The sequence below is a fragment of the Rattus rattus genome, chromosome 8, assembly GCF_011064425.1.
Source record: "Rattus rattus isolate New Zealand chromosome 8, Rrattus_CSIRO_v1, whole genome shotgun sequence".
In the NCBI taxonomy this organism is placed as follows: domain Eukaryota; kingdom Metazoa; phylum Chordata; class Mammalia; order Rodentia; family Muridae; genus Rattus; species Rattus rattus.
The window spans coordinates 73968706-73985167 of NC_046161.1; the positions used below are offsets into that span (position 1 = coordinate 73968706).

At 44.5% G+C, this 16462-nt stretch overlaps 1 protein-coding gene across 1 annotated transcript in view; it reads right to left on the reverse strand.

Annotated features, from left to right (window-relative positions):
• Positions 1-9891, reverse strand: part of Col12a1 (collagen type XII alpha 1 chain) — a 117028-nt gene extending 107137 nt beyond the window's left edge. The window contains 2 exon segments of the mRNA XM_032909894.1: positions 6508-6616; positions 9520-9891. Of these exon segments, the coding sequence (XP_032765785.1) occupies positions 6508-6580 (73 nt within the window). The 5' untranslated portion in view covers positions 6581-6616; positions 9520-9891.
• Positions 9892-16462: the final 6571 nt, after the last annotated feature.

Here is a 16462-nt window from a genome sequence, read left to right on the forward strand (position 1 = left end):
TTTTTAGTTTCCCACAATGAACAAAAGCCTCCATGTACAATAGTCATTACACAAAGACATTCCTGAAATATTTTATAATGATATTCTCTACGCAATCTTCATGCCTCCTCATGCAGTATTGTACTGACTCACTGTCAGTGCATGGTCGATGCTTTGAAAATCATTACACTTGAAGCAAGTTCAATGCAGTAGATGATTTTCAGCCATTTGATTCTTTAAATGTCTTAGCCTTAGTCTACAGATATCACTCATTGTGAGCGAGACGGTTTACCTCTGTTTTAAGAGGTTACCATCTCCTCTTAGAATTTTCTGAAAGTCAATTGACGTGTAGTCATAGCTCTGAGATACACGTCGGAATTTAATGGGGATTAGAGCCATCTTTAACATCCATAGCACATTTTTAAAGAAAACAAAACTCATCAGGCAAACATCTGCTTTAATAAATTGCCCCTTCCAGCTGTGGAAGATGGCTTTGGTTTTATTGGATACACTAGAAGAATGAATGTTACTTTCTTGCTATCCATACACAGGCAGTGAGATTAGAACTATTATTAATCTACATGCACAGTTTAATCATTCAGCATTCTTCTGTCGGGAACCAGATTGCAATGTTTAGCTGAAGTCATCACTAGTATACTGTAACAAGCATGCAACAGATGTTAATAGGACAATGGGTATTAGGAATATCATTATAAAATATTGTTCTGATAGAAATGGCTCAGGACAAATTTAATGCAAAGGCAGACACAACCGGCCTGAGCAGCTTTTAAAAAAAATCAGTACATGGAAAAATAGTACCACCAACCTTGGAAATTGACCTGAAGGAGCGGACATTAGGTTAAAACTGCTGAAGGTCAGCAGCGGCCCACCTTGTTGATTGATATCCAAGTGACCAGGATTCCAGATAGACTGAGAAAATGACTGTGGGGGAAAAGTCTTGAACATTTTAGAGGATTGTAAGGTGCTCGTAGAAACTCGGATGTGGTGCATGGGATTGGAAAGTAGGAAGAATGGCCTAGAATGTGCAAAAAGCAGAACCCTCTCCATTGTTTGCACTCTGGTTAATTTTACCAAATATGTAACATTTCAAGACTTTCATTTATTTACATATTTTGTGATTTTTCATGAAAAGAATTATGAAGTAGGTATGAGGGCATGGCCCCATCTATCTAAATCAATGCAAATACATGTTTTTGTTGATTTGGGGCATTTTTTACATTAAATTAATTCACAACCACCATTACATTGTCACAGAATCTAGGTGTTCCCTAAAACAACTCTGATGTTGGCATAGTACAAGCACTAACTAGCTACATATGATTTGTGAACGCAAACTACCATAGCCAAGCCAAGGGTAACATAACTAAAATTATACATGACAATCTGATTCATAAAACCTGGGTTTTTATCATGAAGAAATGAAACCTTGAGTATTTATAACTGATAATTTAATTTTATACTTAGACATAATGTTTTTAGCATCAAAATACTGTGAAAAAGAAAGGGATTCTGATGAGATTTCTGTTACACAAGCTATAGGATTTAGGACATGGTAGAAATGATCATAGTATGTAAAATGTATTCAATGTCTTCTGTATAATGTGCAGACATTTAGATGTTTTACTTGTTATCAGCTTTGTCTTTACAATAACCTACCTATAGGCCTTGCAATCATTGTGTTATAAGTGAAATTCAAATGAAGTCATTACAGTTCATAGGTATCAATAATTTTATCTTGCAGTCTGTAGAGCTTTCTGCCACATTAGATTAAATGTAAAGAGAAGAAACATTTCAGTCAAAAACTTTAGGATATTTATACTATCTGTTAATATGTACATACATTTTTCTACTCTCTGAAAAGTCACTATTAAAAGAAATTATATCTGCCCAATAATATATATGTAGCATGCTGACATCTGCAACTCAAATATAGACAGACTTTGGAAGGCAGCTATGCTCACCACTATATCACTAATATAGATTTAGTTAGAATTTGATATATTAACTTCACACACTTGTTCAAACAATTTTAAAATTGATGTGTCTGTATTAGTTTAAAGAAAAATAACCTTTTTTCAATTAAAGTGCCCAACAAAAGTCTATATCCATGAACGGCAGAAATAAGCAAATAGATGGATGAATTGATGGATCATTGGATGGATGGATGGATGGATCATTGGATAATTGAAACATTGGATGGATGGATCATTGGATTGGATGGATGGATGGATGGATGGATGGATGGATCATTGGATGGATGGATGGATGGATGGATGGATGGATGGATGGATGGATGGATGGATGGTTCATTGGATGGATGGATCATTGGATCATTGGATGGATGGATCATTGGATGGATCATTGGATGGATGGATGGATGGATCATTGGATCATTGGATGGATGGATCATTGGATCATTGGATGGATGGATCATTGGATGGATGGATGGATAGATGAATATAATATAATGTTACAGACAAAACAAATAAAAAATAAATTAAATATCAACTTGAAAAAGTAGTTGGACCTTTGTTCTAATATTTGAAATAAGATAGGAAAGGATATTCTCTCAATGGTAGAAGCCTTGGATATGTAAAGTATGATGCTTGTTATATTAAATAGGCATTAATTTAATTATTAATGCTACCAAAATTCATTTTGTTTGCATTTATAAATACCAAAAATAGAAGCAGAAAATGAACATTTCAGACAAGTAATTAATTACTTGGTACACATTATGATATGGTTTTTCCATTAAGTTGACCAAGCTGAACAGTTGCTGAAAAGGAAAATCAGCACTAGCCCGCTGGTCCCAGATCCGGTCTGTGCTATGTAATAACTACACTAAAAAACTTAGGAGTAGGTGGGTAGATGGATGAATGGATGATGAGTGCATGGGTGGATGAATAAATGAATGGGTGGGTGGGTGGACAGACAGATCAATCAATGTGTATAATATGCTACAAACAAAGCAAATCTAAAAGCTACAATAAAATATCAACTTGAGGAACTCTCATTTCCTCGTCTGGAAAACAAAACAATCAGAATAGATGACACTAAGTTCTCTGGTTTGAATGCTTTGTTGTATATTAGAAACAGCATTATAAAAATACAAGAAGAGATGGTCAGAAGGCCATGACAATGAATGGAAATCTGCAACTGACAGTGGGGCAGAGGGAGGTAGGGAGCATCTCCAGGATGAGACAGAGACATAGAATAAGGGAGGCACCCAAGAATCAATGGAGGTGATCTTAGCTGTGACTCACAAAACTGGAAATATAGAACCTGAAAGAAATACAGGTCCCTCCTGTAGCCAGGCGGGAACCCCTGTGGAGGAACAGGACCACCAACCCACCCGTGAAACTTTCAACCCAAAATTTTTCTGAGGGATAGAACAAAGACTGAGGGAATAGCCAACAATAACCAGCTCAACTTGAGACCTATCCCATGGGCAAGCACCAATCCCTGATGCTATTAGTGCTACTCTGCTATGCTTGCAGACAGGAGTCTAGCATGGCTGTCCTCTGAGAGGCTCCACCCAGCAGCCGACTCAGATACAGACACCCACAGTCAAACAACCCCTTTCATAAGAAGGAGAGGAGAAATGGGGAAAGGATTGTGGGAGGATTCCTTAATCTAGACACAAGGCAATTAAAGGCAGGGATTAAGATCACTGAGGAACTGATAATGACTGTTTACTATGTAATAAACTATAAATAATTCTAACAAAATTAAAAATGAATTTCACAAATTTCATGTCCATCTTAAATTCTAGATTAATTGAAAAGGTGTCCAGTTCTCAAGGAACAATGACCATTAACTATTTAATGCAAAGCTAACATTTTTTTTAAAAAAAAAAACCCATTAATATATGATACCCAAACCCAGACTGACTCACACAATCTAGATCCACGCAGAGCACTAGCAAAGGTTTGACTTTGCTGGTTTATTTAATGAACACTTAAGGAAGAAAAAAATCACCTTTGCATTTAGGTCTATAGGACACAGTAACCTAGAATGGCAATATAATTCATCATACAAATGGAAACACAGTGGTAATTTTATTATGATTTTTAAAGGCAAAATATAAATTTTTAAATAATTTAGATTAACATGAAAAACTGTGCTTCCAACATATAAAAGAAAGCAAATAAAAGTTATCCAGAAACCACAGAACTACAAGAGCATATATGAGACACACACACACACACACACACACACACACACACACACACACACACACACTAAGTAACCTTGGCTACCCTAGCAGAAGACTGTAAGCAAGGAGGCAAGTGGAAACATTGAAATACCTCACAGAAAGGTTTCGGGGAATGGATTATATATCCCAACATCTCCAGAAAGACTTTGGCCACAAATTTTGTTAGCACTCTACAGGCTCCTGGGGCCATTTAGTTAGCAGTTAACACCAGGGCTTAGGTGCCCAACAAGGAGCAAATGGTCACATGTGGCTGAAGGGCTTGAAGCATGGCCAGTGCATATTGAAATGTGCTGCAAGTGTAAAAAGTACATGACCAGCTTCCAAAACTTAGCACAAATATGCAGGGGGGCTCACTGATGTTTTGTCTTTCAATTTGAAACAAAAATATTGTGTTAAAACCTTTCATGTTAAAATCAACTTTTTCTGTTCCCTTTTGTCTATATGACTATAAGAAATGTTTGAGTTATATGTGTGTCTTACATTTTTTTACTCATCTTTCTGTCTGACGCTGCCAAACTAGAAAACAATCCAAAAATGAATTTTATTAAAATATACTGGCCTGAAGGAGGAGGTGACAAGAGCTTAAGAAAGAAAGAAGAAAAACCAACTATACCATATGGAAACTAATATAAAAATTAAAAGATAAAATCTGAGCTAATCAGAAAGGCCAATCATATGTCCTTTGTAACTGTATTTTGCTGTCTGGCCAGTACCACTTAAGTGATGTTTTCCACTTAGCATAATCACCAACCTAACCCTATACTTAAGAATTCTCAAAACTTTTATTTTCAAAGAACTATTTTCTTAATGGGCAATAAACAGCCCACTTCAGTGACTTATCTAAAAATATCTTCAGTAGTGCTTCCAGAAGTTTCTCAAATAAAATTCCTTCCTAACTGACATCACAGCAAGGATTACTGAAAGGCCACCTCATCAGAATACTCCTTCAGGAGGCGAGAGAGTAGCCTCATCAAGAAAGCCAGGCCAGCAAGCATCTGTAGATCTTACATGCGCTACACATGTAGGGCCACTACGGTTCCCTAGCGTTAATTCTCTCTACCTGTAGTTGAAATAGAACATTTTTTTAAAAAAATTAGGATTGTCAAGAAACAGCCCTACATACCCACCCCTTCTAGGAGCAGCACAGTTCACCCTGGAATTTCCAGAGCCTACAAACATCTCCTCCCTAACTTCATTAAAGGCATTTCTTTCATTCAAGAGGGTAAAAAGACTTTTTAAGATTAACCATTTTATCTTGCGGAACACGATTAGTTTGCAAAGTCCCGAATGATAATTGAAAGAGCTGGTAAGATTATCACATGGAAAGGACTTCCTCAATAAATACTGAGACATTAAAGCACTAAGTGAACCAAACGAAACGAAATTAGGTTAAAAATCTAACAAAAGTTTTCTAGACGGCAAGGTACAGGGAGCCGTTTCGGAGCCACATCGTGGTGTCCCTGGGTACCTAGTGCCAAGACGCTGAGGTCAGACGCGGCCAGGTCTTGCCAGCCAGGCAAAGGCAAGAGCATGCCAAAGGGGTGCCCGGATCCCAGCCGCCTCCAGGCTGGAAACCCTGGCACAGAGCCAAACCGCCCCTCCTCCAAGCTGGGTTGTTCTGGGACGCGCGTGCTTTAGAAACCTCTGAACCAAACGCATACAGCAGAGTCCCTAGATTCGGTGAGCACCCCCTAGGGGTCAATTTCTGCTTGTCACTCCTCCCCCACCCACCCACCTCCCCAAGCAGTTTGAAGGTTGACTCCTTTGCCTGAAGATCTGCCTATCCAATTGAGCTCCCCTAACCTGCTCAAAAAGAAAAGAAAGGAAAACCAGACGCGCGGGGCTGGCAGTGTTGGAGTCTTTTATTTCTTCTTGTCACTAAGGTCACAGTCCTGACCCAGGTGATCAGCTGCTGATCCTATAAGGATGTCCATATTCTGAGGTTCCTCGTGGCCAGACGTCTGGGATCCTCTTGACAGAGCTGTTGCCCTATTCAGGGAACTGATCCTCAAGGAAGGCAGCAGTGTTGGTGGCAGTGTGGACAGCACACTGCAAAGACAAGTGCAAGGAGACCACACAGCACTGTACAGAATAGGGGAGCAGAATACGAGGGCTAGACCTGAAAGTTCAGAAACGGACACACCTCAGAAGGCAGGCGTTTCTCTGAAGAAGAGAAAGCACCGGAGGACGTGCAGAGAAAACAGACCAAGCAACAGAAGCAAGAGAGTCTTTTCCTTTCTTGAATTCTGCAGCTTCAATTTGCCATAGGAGAAGTAAAAGCATTTTACCTTCTGCCTCAATAGAAGACAGGAGTAGGGCCACGCCCAGGGCGGCCAGCGCTCGGGGAAGCCCGGTCTGCATGCTTGTGCCTCAAAGCTCACAGCCTCATGAAGGGATCTGCAGGAGGAAGCAGTGATCCATCAAAACCCAGCCTAAGCGGGCCAGGAACGAGGTTAGACTGGAGCCTAAACATGGTCCCGAACCCAGCCAAATCTGCCTTTAAAACAACAGGGCCCAGCCCAGCACATAATGGACCTATTGTGGGGCCATGGAAGCCAAGTTCTTCCAATAGGTTTAATCAGGGCACTGGTAGGAAATTCTAATTTAAAGAGGATACTCTTCCCCCAGGGAACTGGTTCTGCCTGGTGCCCTGTAAAGGCCTGACCAGACCGCACATGATTTCATACTGCCAAGGTGATGGATAATTTGGAGGTCATTTTATCCCTGACTCAACCAAATGTCTCTTCCAGCTGGGGACTTCATTTGGTTGCTTTTCCCTAACTGCTGAACTCTTTAGGTAACTGTGCTTTAATGGTCCTGGGGTAATTTGAGAAAAGAAATAATAAACCTCTTTTATTCTATTTTCTTCAGTTTATCCTGACTAAAAATGTGTGAATAAGTCCTTAAGATCTGGAATAGATTACATAGGGATGCAGAAGGCCCAAATGAACCCCAATTCTTCTGACAACCATGTCATTTTCACATCTGATAAACCCTTTACCAAAGACAAGGGTGGGAGACTCCCTCTAAAATGCTAAATAAATAAATAAATAAATAAATAAGATGAAACCATAGAAAAGCAAAGTACCCTTGTCTGTTTTCCAAACATTCTTAAATTTTACAAACCTCAACAATTCTTCCTTATGACTGCCCGTGTCTTAATGTTAAAAGAATCCAACTAGTACAAACCCCAGAGGTGAGAAGGTTCTTAAATTTTCCTGACTTTGCAACTCGATTAATTCTTTAATGGCAAAGAGTCCCACCCGCCTTTTTGTAGTTTCCCAACACACAGTGGCTGTCTCAGCAGCAGAATGGACTGTCCTCGTATAGTCTATGATCCGGTCTAGAAACAAAAGTTAGCAGCAATTAGCTGGCCAAACGCGGGAACAGAATAAGGAGATTCAGAGGTGCACACATTACTTTAAGCCAACCCCATAGCCCTCTTGACAAATGAGAGGGGGAGGGGTGCTGGTGTTTGGGAATTCAAAAATAAGCCAAAGGTTGGGCTCTCCTTGAGAGAAAAAGAAACTGACAGTCTCCAACCATGCCTTTCCAAATCACTGGCACAAGGGTTGGGGCAGCTCTCCTCATCGGAGTGTAAATTGCATTTTACATGTCTGAGGAGCAGGCAAGCCAAATTGCCCAGAGCTCCTTTTTATGAAGCCAATATTAAAATTTTGGCGCAGCTCTGGGATCTAAGGGATTTGGGTAATGTTTTTCCCCCTAATTAACAACATCCAAACCCTTTCCTACGTTAGTCAAATTTTTTAAAGATAAAAAAAAAAGTATTATTGCTCCATTGTTGTCGTCACCCGACCATAAGGCTGATATAATGGTTTAGAATACAGTTGGCAGCTGTGGTCATGAAAAGTTAAAGGGTGGTAGCCTACGGTGAGCAGTCGAGGGGGGCGGGAGGGGGCTTGTTAATAAGTTGAACAAAAACTTGAGTCTTGGAACAGTTTATCTTAGTCTAGTGCGCCACCTATCGGCTTCCTGACAAAGCATCAAGAATGAATCACCTCTCTTTGGGGTATCTGATGAAAAACTCAGCCTTCTCAGCCAGCCAAGAATTCCGTATACGTTTTAAAGAAAAGTCTCTCTCCCCTGCTTAGCCAAAACATTTATCGGAGTGCTTAGCAACGCTCCATTGAGCATTCTCAGACCTAGATGTCTGAAAGCGGTAGCCCTTACGTGGCAGTAGGATTTCCCTTACTTCCCCCTCATGAATGAAAATGAATCAACTGCCTGAAATGGGGGCACTATGGGAACTGGTCCCTTTCGGACAACTGGCCCCTCCCCCACCCCTTGCTGGAAGAGGTCAACTCCTTAACTCTCTCAAGTTTTTTTTTTCAGACGCACACACAGGCAAACATGTTTCATGAGCCCATCTAGATTCGAGGCGTCACCTACGTCTTCTATAAAGGCTACCTAGCCAAGGACGAGCTTGTTTCTTTCTCCCCCAACCCCCATCCTTCCCCAATATTCCTTAGAAGACTCCAACCTTGGAGCTGAGAGGAAGTATATGCCCAAGATCCGAATTGGTCAGGGGACGGTGGCTGAGGAAGCCAGCTGCAGGTCGCATTTGTCTCTACTCTTAAATGCGCTAACTCCACACACTTCTGATCGCTACACTCAAAGATTGGAGGAGAAACCTCCTCAAAGGTCCCACTGACTGACCCTAGGTAAAACTTAATCCCAATGCATTCAGGAGGAACCAAAAAAGGAAGCCTCGGAGCTCTGAAAGCCAGCCTAACCCTCTAGCCCCTTGAAAGCAGTGGAGGATGAAGCCGGGGCAGCTCCCCCCGGAGCATCTGGAGGTGCCACTAGCGCCCAGTCTCGCCAAGCTGGAGCGCTTTCCACTGGCCCTCCATGGAATTCTTCGCGGGGCGTACAGAACTTCACTTCGTTTTCCTGCCATGCCTTGTGTCCCTGCTACAAATCCGGCATCCCCCGCAAAGACACCAGATTATAAAGAGCGACCTACGCAGCCCGTGCACTTCCCTGAAAGCGACAGCCGACTATAGAGGACATTCCCCTGCACATGGACACATTGAGTCCTACTTTGCACGCCGGCAAGCCACCTTTCCTCTCCCTCCAAAACTCCAAAGAAACCGCAAAGTTTCTGTGCCACACATCTATCTCGGGCACACTAATCAATCGCTTCCAAAGCCAACCAGCCCCTGCTGGGCAGTCTGCCAGCCCCGGGTTAAGGTGCAAGCAAGAAGCGACTTTCCCCGGTTATCTTTGGGGAAAGGCCGCGAGGGGTGGGGGATGGGGTGGGCGACAGAAGCCAGACTGACCTGAGCCGGAGGTGACAGAGGGAGCGGGCGTCCAGCAGTCTCCGCGTGGGACCCCCCGGGCCTGTGAGGGCGCTGCGCTCCAGGAGCACCTGAGGGCCGCGGGTGTGGAAAAGGCGGCGGGAGCACCCAGGAGCAGCGCCCGAGGCGCGGAGCGGAGGCAGGGGGACTGAATGCAGCTGCCCCGCGGACGCGTCTGCAGCGGCCGCCTTTGCTGACTGGGAAGAGACTCCGCGCCGCGGGCTACTTAATAGAGGGCTGTTCCGGGCTCTCAGTTTACTCGGTTACGAAACGCCTGAGAAGGTGGAAGGCTGCCACGGGTGATGTATGCTCCTCGGCGGTGAAGGAGGTCTACTTTTGGGAACGTGTGCATACTTCGAGCATTCCTTCGGCGTGAGGTGGCGATCGCCGTAGTAGCAATGCCCCTCCGGGGGCGGGGAGGAGGGAGGGAGAGAGGGGGACAGCCGCAGCCGGGTTCCCTGCCAAGGGAGGCCGCGGACTCCTCCGCTTGGGGCGGGCTAGGGGGCTCGGGTTTCCCTATCCCAACCAGTTTCTTTAATACGTTTATTTTTCTAAGTTAAGAACAATGGACAAGAGGGAAACGCATCTTAATTTCAGAACGCCGGGATGGGTATCCCCTTGTCCCTCGCCGTGCCATCTCCATCCACCACCGTCCCCACCTCCACCTTCCTCCCCCTGTCCTGGGTGCACTTAAAACCGATTTACAGGGTTTCCATTAACTAACTGTCTGTGCACGCGGCGGGCCTCTGTCTTTCCCAGTCTCCAAGCTGCGACTTTGAAAACTCCGACAGCCGCCTGCTCCCGGCTCAGGGAGAGGATGGCTTTCCCAGGCCTGTCTGTCTAACCTAGTTTTTCAGGATAGAGCCGGGAGGCTTCGATTCAGTCTGGAGGGAGGGAAAAGGGAAGCTGTTGGAACCCCAGGGTCATCCCAACCGAATACTCAAGAACAAGTTTTATTCGCCGTAGAACTTTTTTTGTCAGAGCAAGGAGTTGGCCCAACCTGGGGCTGCGGGCAGCTCTTCCCTTAAAAATTCCTAGAGGTGAAAAGGACGAAGAGGAGCTCGGGAACGCGCGCACGCACGCGCGTGCTACCGAGATGGCCAAATAGGAGCTGAACACGCCAGCACTCAGGCTTTTTCTGCGGCTCCCCTAATTCCCGGCACTCCACCCCTTGGACGCAGTGGGAGTCTGGCACTTGAAGTTGCCAAATTGTACAAGACGCATGGGAGGAAGCGTCCAGTAGTCACACGAGGGTATCCGAAAAGCGCTCGAAGACGGATTCATACGTGCATTTGTGAGCTCAGAACTCGCTCCGCGGATTTCCGGCTTCTTGAAGCCCAGAGAGAAGTTGCCTCAGCGGGGTTGGGCTAGTGGGTACTGGAAACAGGAGAAAGCTCAGGACCTGGAGTTAACCGTCCCTTCATAGCAGAAGCTGAGAACGCACCTGAGCTAAGCCTTTCCTCCATCCTTGATCTCACCTTTGCAGATTTGCTCTTTCCTCCTCTAGGCACGATAGTGTTGGGATTGACCAAAACTCTGCACGCTTTTCCCAGTCTTCTTGCGTCTTGCCCAGTGCACAGGCTGCCTCTGGCCAGAGCTAACCAGAACAAGAGGGGAGTCTGGAAGAAAAGAAACGAGAAAAATGAGAATGGCCACCTCTGCACATTCTTGGAGCACGCAGGGCCCACTCAAAGGCCACTGAGCAACTTGCACAAAGCGCCCACACAGTGCGCAGGCTTTTCCCTCATGTCTCCACAGTTCTGGTGTCTTTGACTAGACCTCCAGCCAGCGTGTGAGCATGTCTGGAGGATGCAATCACCAATGTGTGCGACACAGCTGATGTTTCACATCCCTGTAGTGCTTAGAGGTACCCCAGGAGCAGCAGTGAGCCCCTCTTCAAGCCTGAAGGGACCTCAGCTTCCAGCCTGCTCTTCAGCAGGACACGTACCACCACGTGTAGGGAGCAGAGTCCAGTGTGGTCCCCAGACACGTGAAGGAAGGGGGCAGCCAGACTGACCAGACCAGCACCTCACTGTGTAGGTGAAGGGCTACACCAGCCATAGAACACATACACGTGCGCACATGCGCACACGCACACACAGGCACGCACACAAGCACAACGACACTCCCTATCTAGAAAGGGAGAGGTGCAGGAGTAAGAGTGTCTGTCCCTTCTGTCCCCATCCTCCTCTTGCTCAATCTGCAGTCCTCCTCTTGCTCAGTCTGCAGCCGGAAGACTGAGTGGAAGAAGCTTCTGGACACACACATCCTCTCAAGCCCAGAGCAGAGAGGGACAGGCTCCCATGCAGGGACTCCTTTGGCTCTAGTCATTCTTAGCCAGAAAGGCCGGGGAAAAAATTGCTAGGTAGGTGAAGTAAGCCAACAGCTGCAAAAGCCCTGCTCGCCCTCCGAAAACCAATCCCTGCGCAAAATGTCATGGTTCTAGAGGAAGAAGTGGGGACGACTTGCTGGTGAAGGAGACAGTCACAAACTTATTATCCAAGCACGCTTATTCACAAGGGGCCATGGGGCAATTCAAATCCTCACAGCCTAAAGTCTCAATTGTTTGGTCTCCTGGGCCCTCTAAACTTGAGTTCAAGTACAGTAAAGGGACAAACAAGATTGAACCCCTCCTACCCAATGGGCATTTCAATGGGCATTTACTTCTTAACTCCCCTTAGAATCCGTTAGGTTTGCAGTAAAGCGGTGGTTTTTTGCTGACTTGAAGCACAGCTGGTTGTATTTATTGACTCTAGTTGCTTCCTGTGGGTCTCACTCCTCGAGCCATATCCCCGCGATCTGCCCATCCTCTCTCTGCCTCTCTTCTGTTCCCACCTCTTCTCCCTTCGAGTCCTGGGTTCCCGGGGGTTCAGGATCTGCAGGTCTCTTGTCACACAGCGCGACCTAGTGGCTGACTAGAAATCGGAATCAAAATTACGGAAGTAGAATTGGATTTTGAGAGCTGGGAGCGATTGGAGGGGGAAAAAAATCTGACATTCACCCCACCTGACTATTCGGACTGGTAATTGAGAAACAGGGACTTGGTGTCGATTAAGGCGCTCGGTAGAGAAAACCCTGACCCAAAGCTGTGAGGCTCTGCACAGTTTTTGAAAAAATAAACAGGGAGGAAAGATACATTTCAAGATAAAACTGAGACATGGCACCACACCAGCTTCTAGAAAATTCTAAGTGCATGAAATCAATTTAACTAAGGTCCCTAGAGATAGGATAAACAGTTTCTATTCGCCCTGCACATTCTGACTGGCCTGCCCCCACAGAAAGGAAAGAGAGACCTGGCCTGACATGGAGACACTATGGAACGCTGAGGATTCTGTGTGGGCCCAGAAAACGGTTGTGAGAGTCTGGAGGGTATCGAGTTGCTGGTGTTCCTTCTCCTGGTTGTCGGAGGGATGGTGAACATTTCCCATCCCTGTGGGCAATTCAATATGCATTTAACCAGCACCTTCTGTGTACCATTTGTCTTAATGATTGTTCTACAGCTGTGAAGAGACACCTTGGGCTGCAACTCCTAACCCTTCTGGTTTGTTTGTTTGTTTTTCGAGACAGGGCTTTGTGTAGCCCTGGCTCTCCTGGAACTCTGTAGATTAGACTTGCCTCAAACACAGAGAGTTGCCTGCCTCAGCCTTTGTCCCCCAAGTGCTGGGATCAAAGATATGCACCACCACCACTCAGGCCTTGCCAATCCTTCTAATCCTTTCAAATAGTGCCACTCCCCAGTGCCCAAGCATTCAAGCCCATGGTTGCCATTCTTATTGAAACCATCACACCACCAAAAGCCAAGTTCTGGGCAGCCGATGGTAAAGCAATAAAGACAAGGCCTTCCTCTCAAAACTCTGTTAAACAACATTTGAGCTGGGCACCTAAGGCAACTTCAAGTAATTGGGCCCCATCGACTACAGCCCTCTCTTAAAGGAAAGAAGGGGTGCAGTGTACGCCTACCTTTTATCTTCCCAGAATTTCTTCCATGAAGCCAAAGACTTGGAATACTTTACCCACACCTCATTTATGCTAAGGGCACAATCTCCCCGACCAGGGTCCAGGGTGTGGGGAGCTTGGGAGCAAAGAGAAGAAAGAGTCTTCACCATATGTATCTTACTATGCAAGATCTCAGCCCAAAGCTCGTGGGTTGCATAGGAAATCGTAAAGGTTCTAAAGCACAGTATCCACATGTAAAACCTTGTCACGGTGGACTACTCAGGTTTATTAAGAGTCAAAGACTGCTGGGAATTTCTGTGTAAGTTGGTTCTGACCTCCTTGGGCAAAATGTAAAAGGCAAAAGGAAACAAATTCATTTACAAGAGGAAAAAGCAGCTCTTTGCCTGGTTCTCTCTTCATTCCCTCAGTAGTCGATACTGTCTCTCTGACCAACACAGGAAAGTAGGATCTATTTGTTCATGGCTGTCAGAGTAAGCTAAGGCACAGAACTCCTAGTCAAGTGTCTACTGTGTCTGCAGGCAGTATGTGAATGCTGACACACATTTTCAGGTTGTAGAACTGAAAAATCACAGGAACTCGTGTTTTAAGATTTGATCTTGCCAAGAAGCAGTGGCACATGACTTTAATCTGAAGACTCCAGAGGCAGAGGCAGGAGGATCTCTGGGAGTTTGAGGTCAACCTGGTCTACAAAGCCAAGTACAGGAAGGCCAGGGCTATACAGAGAAATCCTTGTCTCGAAAAAAACCAACCAAACAAAGCTTAGATCTTTCTTCTCAACTAAAGTTCAGCTGTAACCAGACAAACGTTTCAGTTCCTAATATTTTCTAGTGTATTTTATACACTCACTAACCAATGCTGTGAAGTGTATTCATCATTGACCCACAAGTCTCTCTATCCTTAAACTTTGGTGACATGCGCCCTCTAGTGGAAAAGATAAGTAATTCCCTGGTCAGGCTCAACTTCATTATTTAATCTGGAGCAATCATTCACAAATGTTTCTCATAGAGCTCACTGAGGCACTCTGGAAAATCTCTAGATTCCCATGTTTAAGGCCATACCAAAAGAAAGCACCTTTTGTACAAAGTGTGAATACATTAACAATGAGCAGAGAATTTGTAAAGATTCAGGGAAGGGCCAAAATAAAAACTAATTTGGAAAAGTATGTAGGATAGAGGATAAAAACTAATTTGGAAAAGTATGTAGGATAGAGGATAAAGAAAACAAAGAAGGAAGGAAGGAAGGAAGGAAGGAAGGAAGGAAGGAAGGAAGGAAGGAAGAGAAATCAGCCCAATCTATCACAATGTCTCAACTTCCCCTCAAATGACAAAAGAAAGATGAAAATAAATTGATATGAGACATATTTTATGCTACAGAAACTAATTAAGAATTATAAACGATCTATGGTGATTCGAATGAGAATGGACCCCATAGACTCATATATTCAAATGTTTGGCCCCTAATTGGTAGAACTGTTTTGGGAAGGATTAGGAAGTGTGGCTTTGATGGTGTGTCACTGGGGTAGGCTTCAGGTTTCAAATGCCCCACAGCAGACCCAGTCCTCTCTCTCTCTCTCTCTCTCTCTCTCTCTCTCTCTCTCTCTCTCTCTCTCTCTCACACACACACACACACACACACACACACACACACACACACACATCCATCCTCCTGCCACGCTTCCTGTCATCATAGTTATGAATTCTCCCTCCTGAACTTTAAGTCCCAAATTCACCACTTCCTCTTATGAGTTGCTGGGGTCACAGTGTCTCATCACAGCAATAGAAAAGTTTTTACGGCCGAGGTTAGTACCAGAAGTTAGTTGAGGAAGTGGTGCACTACTGTGTCAGGCCTGACTGTGCTGTTTTTAGAGGGCAAGATGGACTAGGAAATCAGTTGAACACTGTAAACACGGATTAATAGGCAGCCTTAGCAGGAGCGGGGAAGACAGTAGAGCTTAGAGCAATGTGGGCTGTGGAGGAAGCCTGTTCAAAGATTTCAGAGGGGAACAATATCACCAACCGGACACGAATTATTCTTGTGATTTTTGGCAAAGAATGTGGCTGCTTTCTGCCCTTGTCCTAAAAAGGTCTTCAAAAAGCTAAAATGAAAATTAACTGATTTCATTGGCAGAGGAGATTTCAAGATAGCCTAATATAGACTCTCTTGGGTAGTTATTAGTGATCGTTTTCATGCAGATCTACAAAGAAAAAAGAACAAGCATGGGGGGGAGTAGAAAATATACAATTTGTGAGGGAAAGGAGCACCAGAGAATATCATGCTGAAACCAAGTCTTATGCCCAAAGAGATGAGAAGTTTAAAGAAAGGCGTTAAGTGGAATAAAAGGAGTGGTATACTCGAGGTAAGCCCCACACCCAGCTAATTCTGCAATTTGTGAAAAGAAGGGGCCTAAGGAATTATCTGTTCCGAATGAACAGCAATAAAGAAAAGCTTATGCAAACACAATTCAAGGAAGGGGTATATTCTATGCCCATCCAACAGCATCAGCCATGTGGCTCTGGCTTTAGAGTTATGAAGAGAACAAGAGTAAAAATGTCGTGGGATCTTCTTTGTTAGTTAAGGAAATCTACTGAGGTCAGGCATGTCAGGGGTGTCCCTGAATGGAAGTCCAGAGAGGCCATTGCGTGAAGCTTGAAGAGGACGCCTGGATTTTGTTGGAGACTCTGAGATGTCAGAGCTATGGGACGTGTGCAAGGGAGAACTGCAGAGACAGTGGAACCAGAGTAAGAGAGAAAATTGTTTTCCTCATTAAAGAATGGATGGGGGATTTTAGGACCTTGTAAGCTCTTTGACATGAGACTTTAACATGGGATTCTTGTTTTGACCAAGTATCTCTTCACTGTGGCCCTAGTTTGCCCTTTTGTCATGTATATTCTATGTCATGGTATGTCGGAAGTATTTAATTTGCTTTTTGCTCTTGACTTTACAGGAAGGTTACAATTAAGAGACTGCT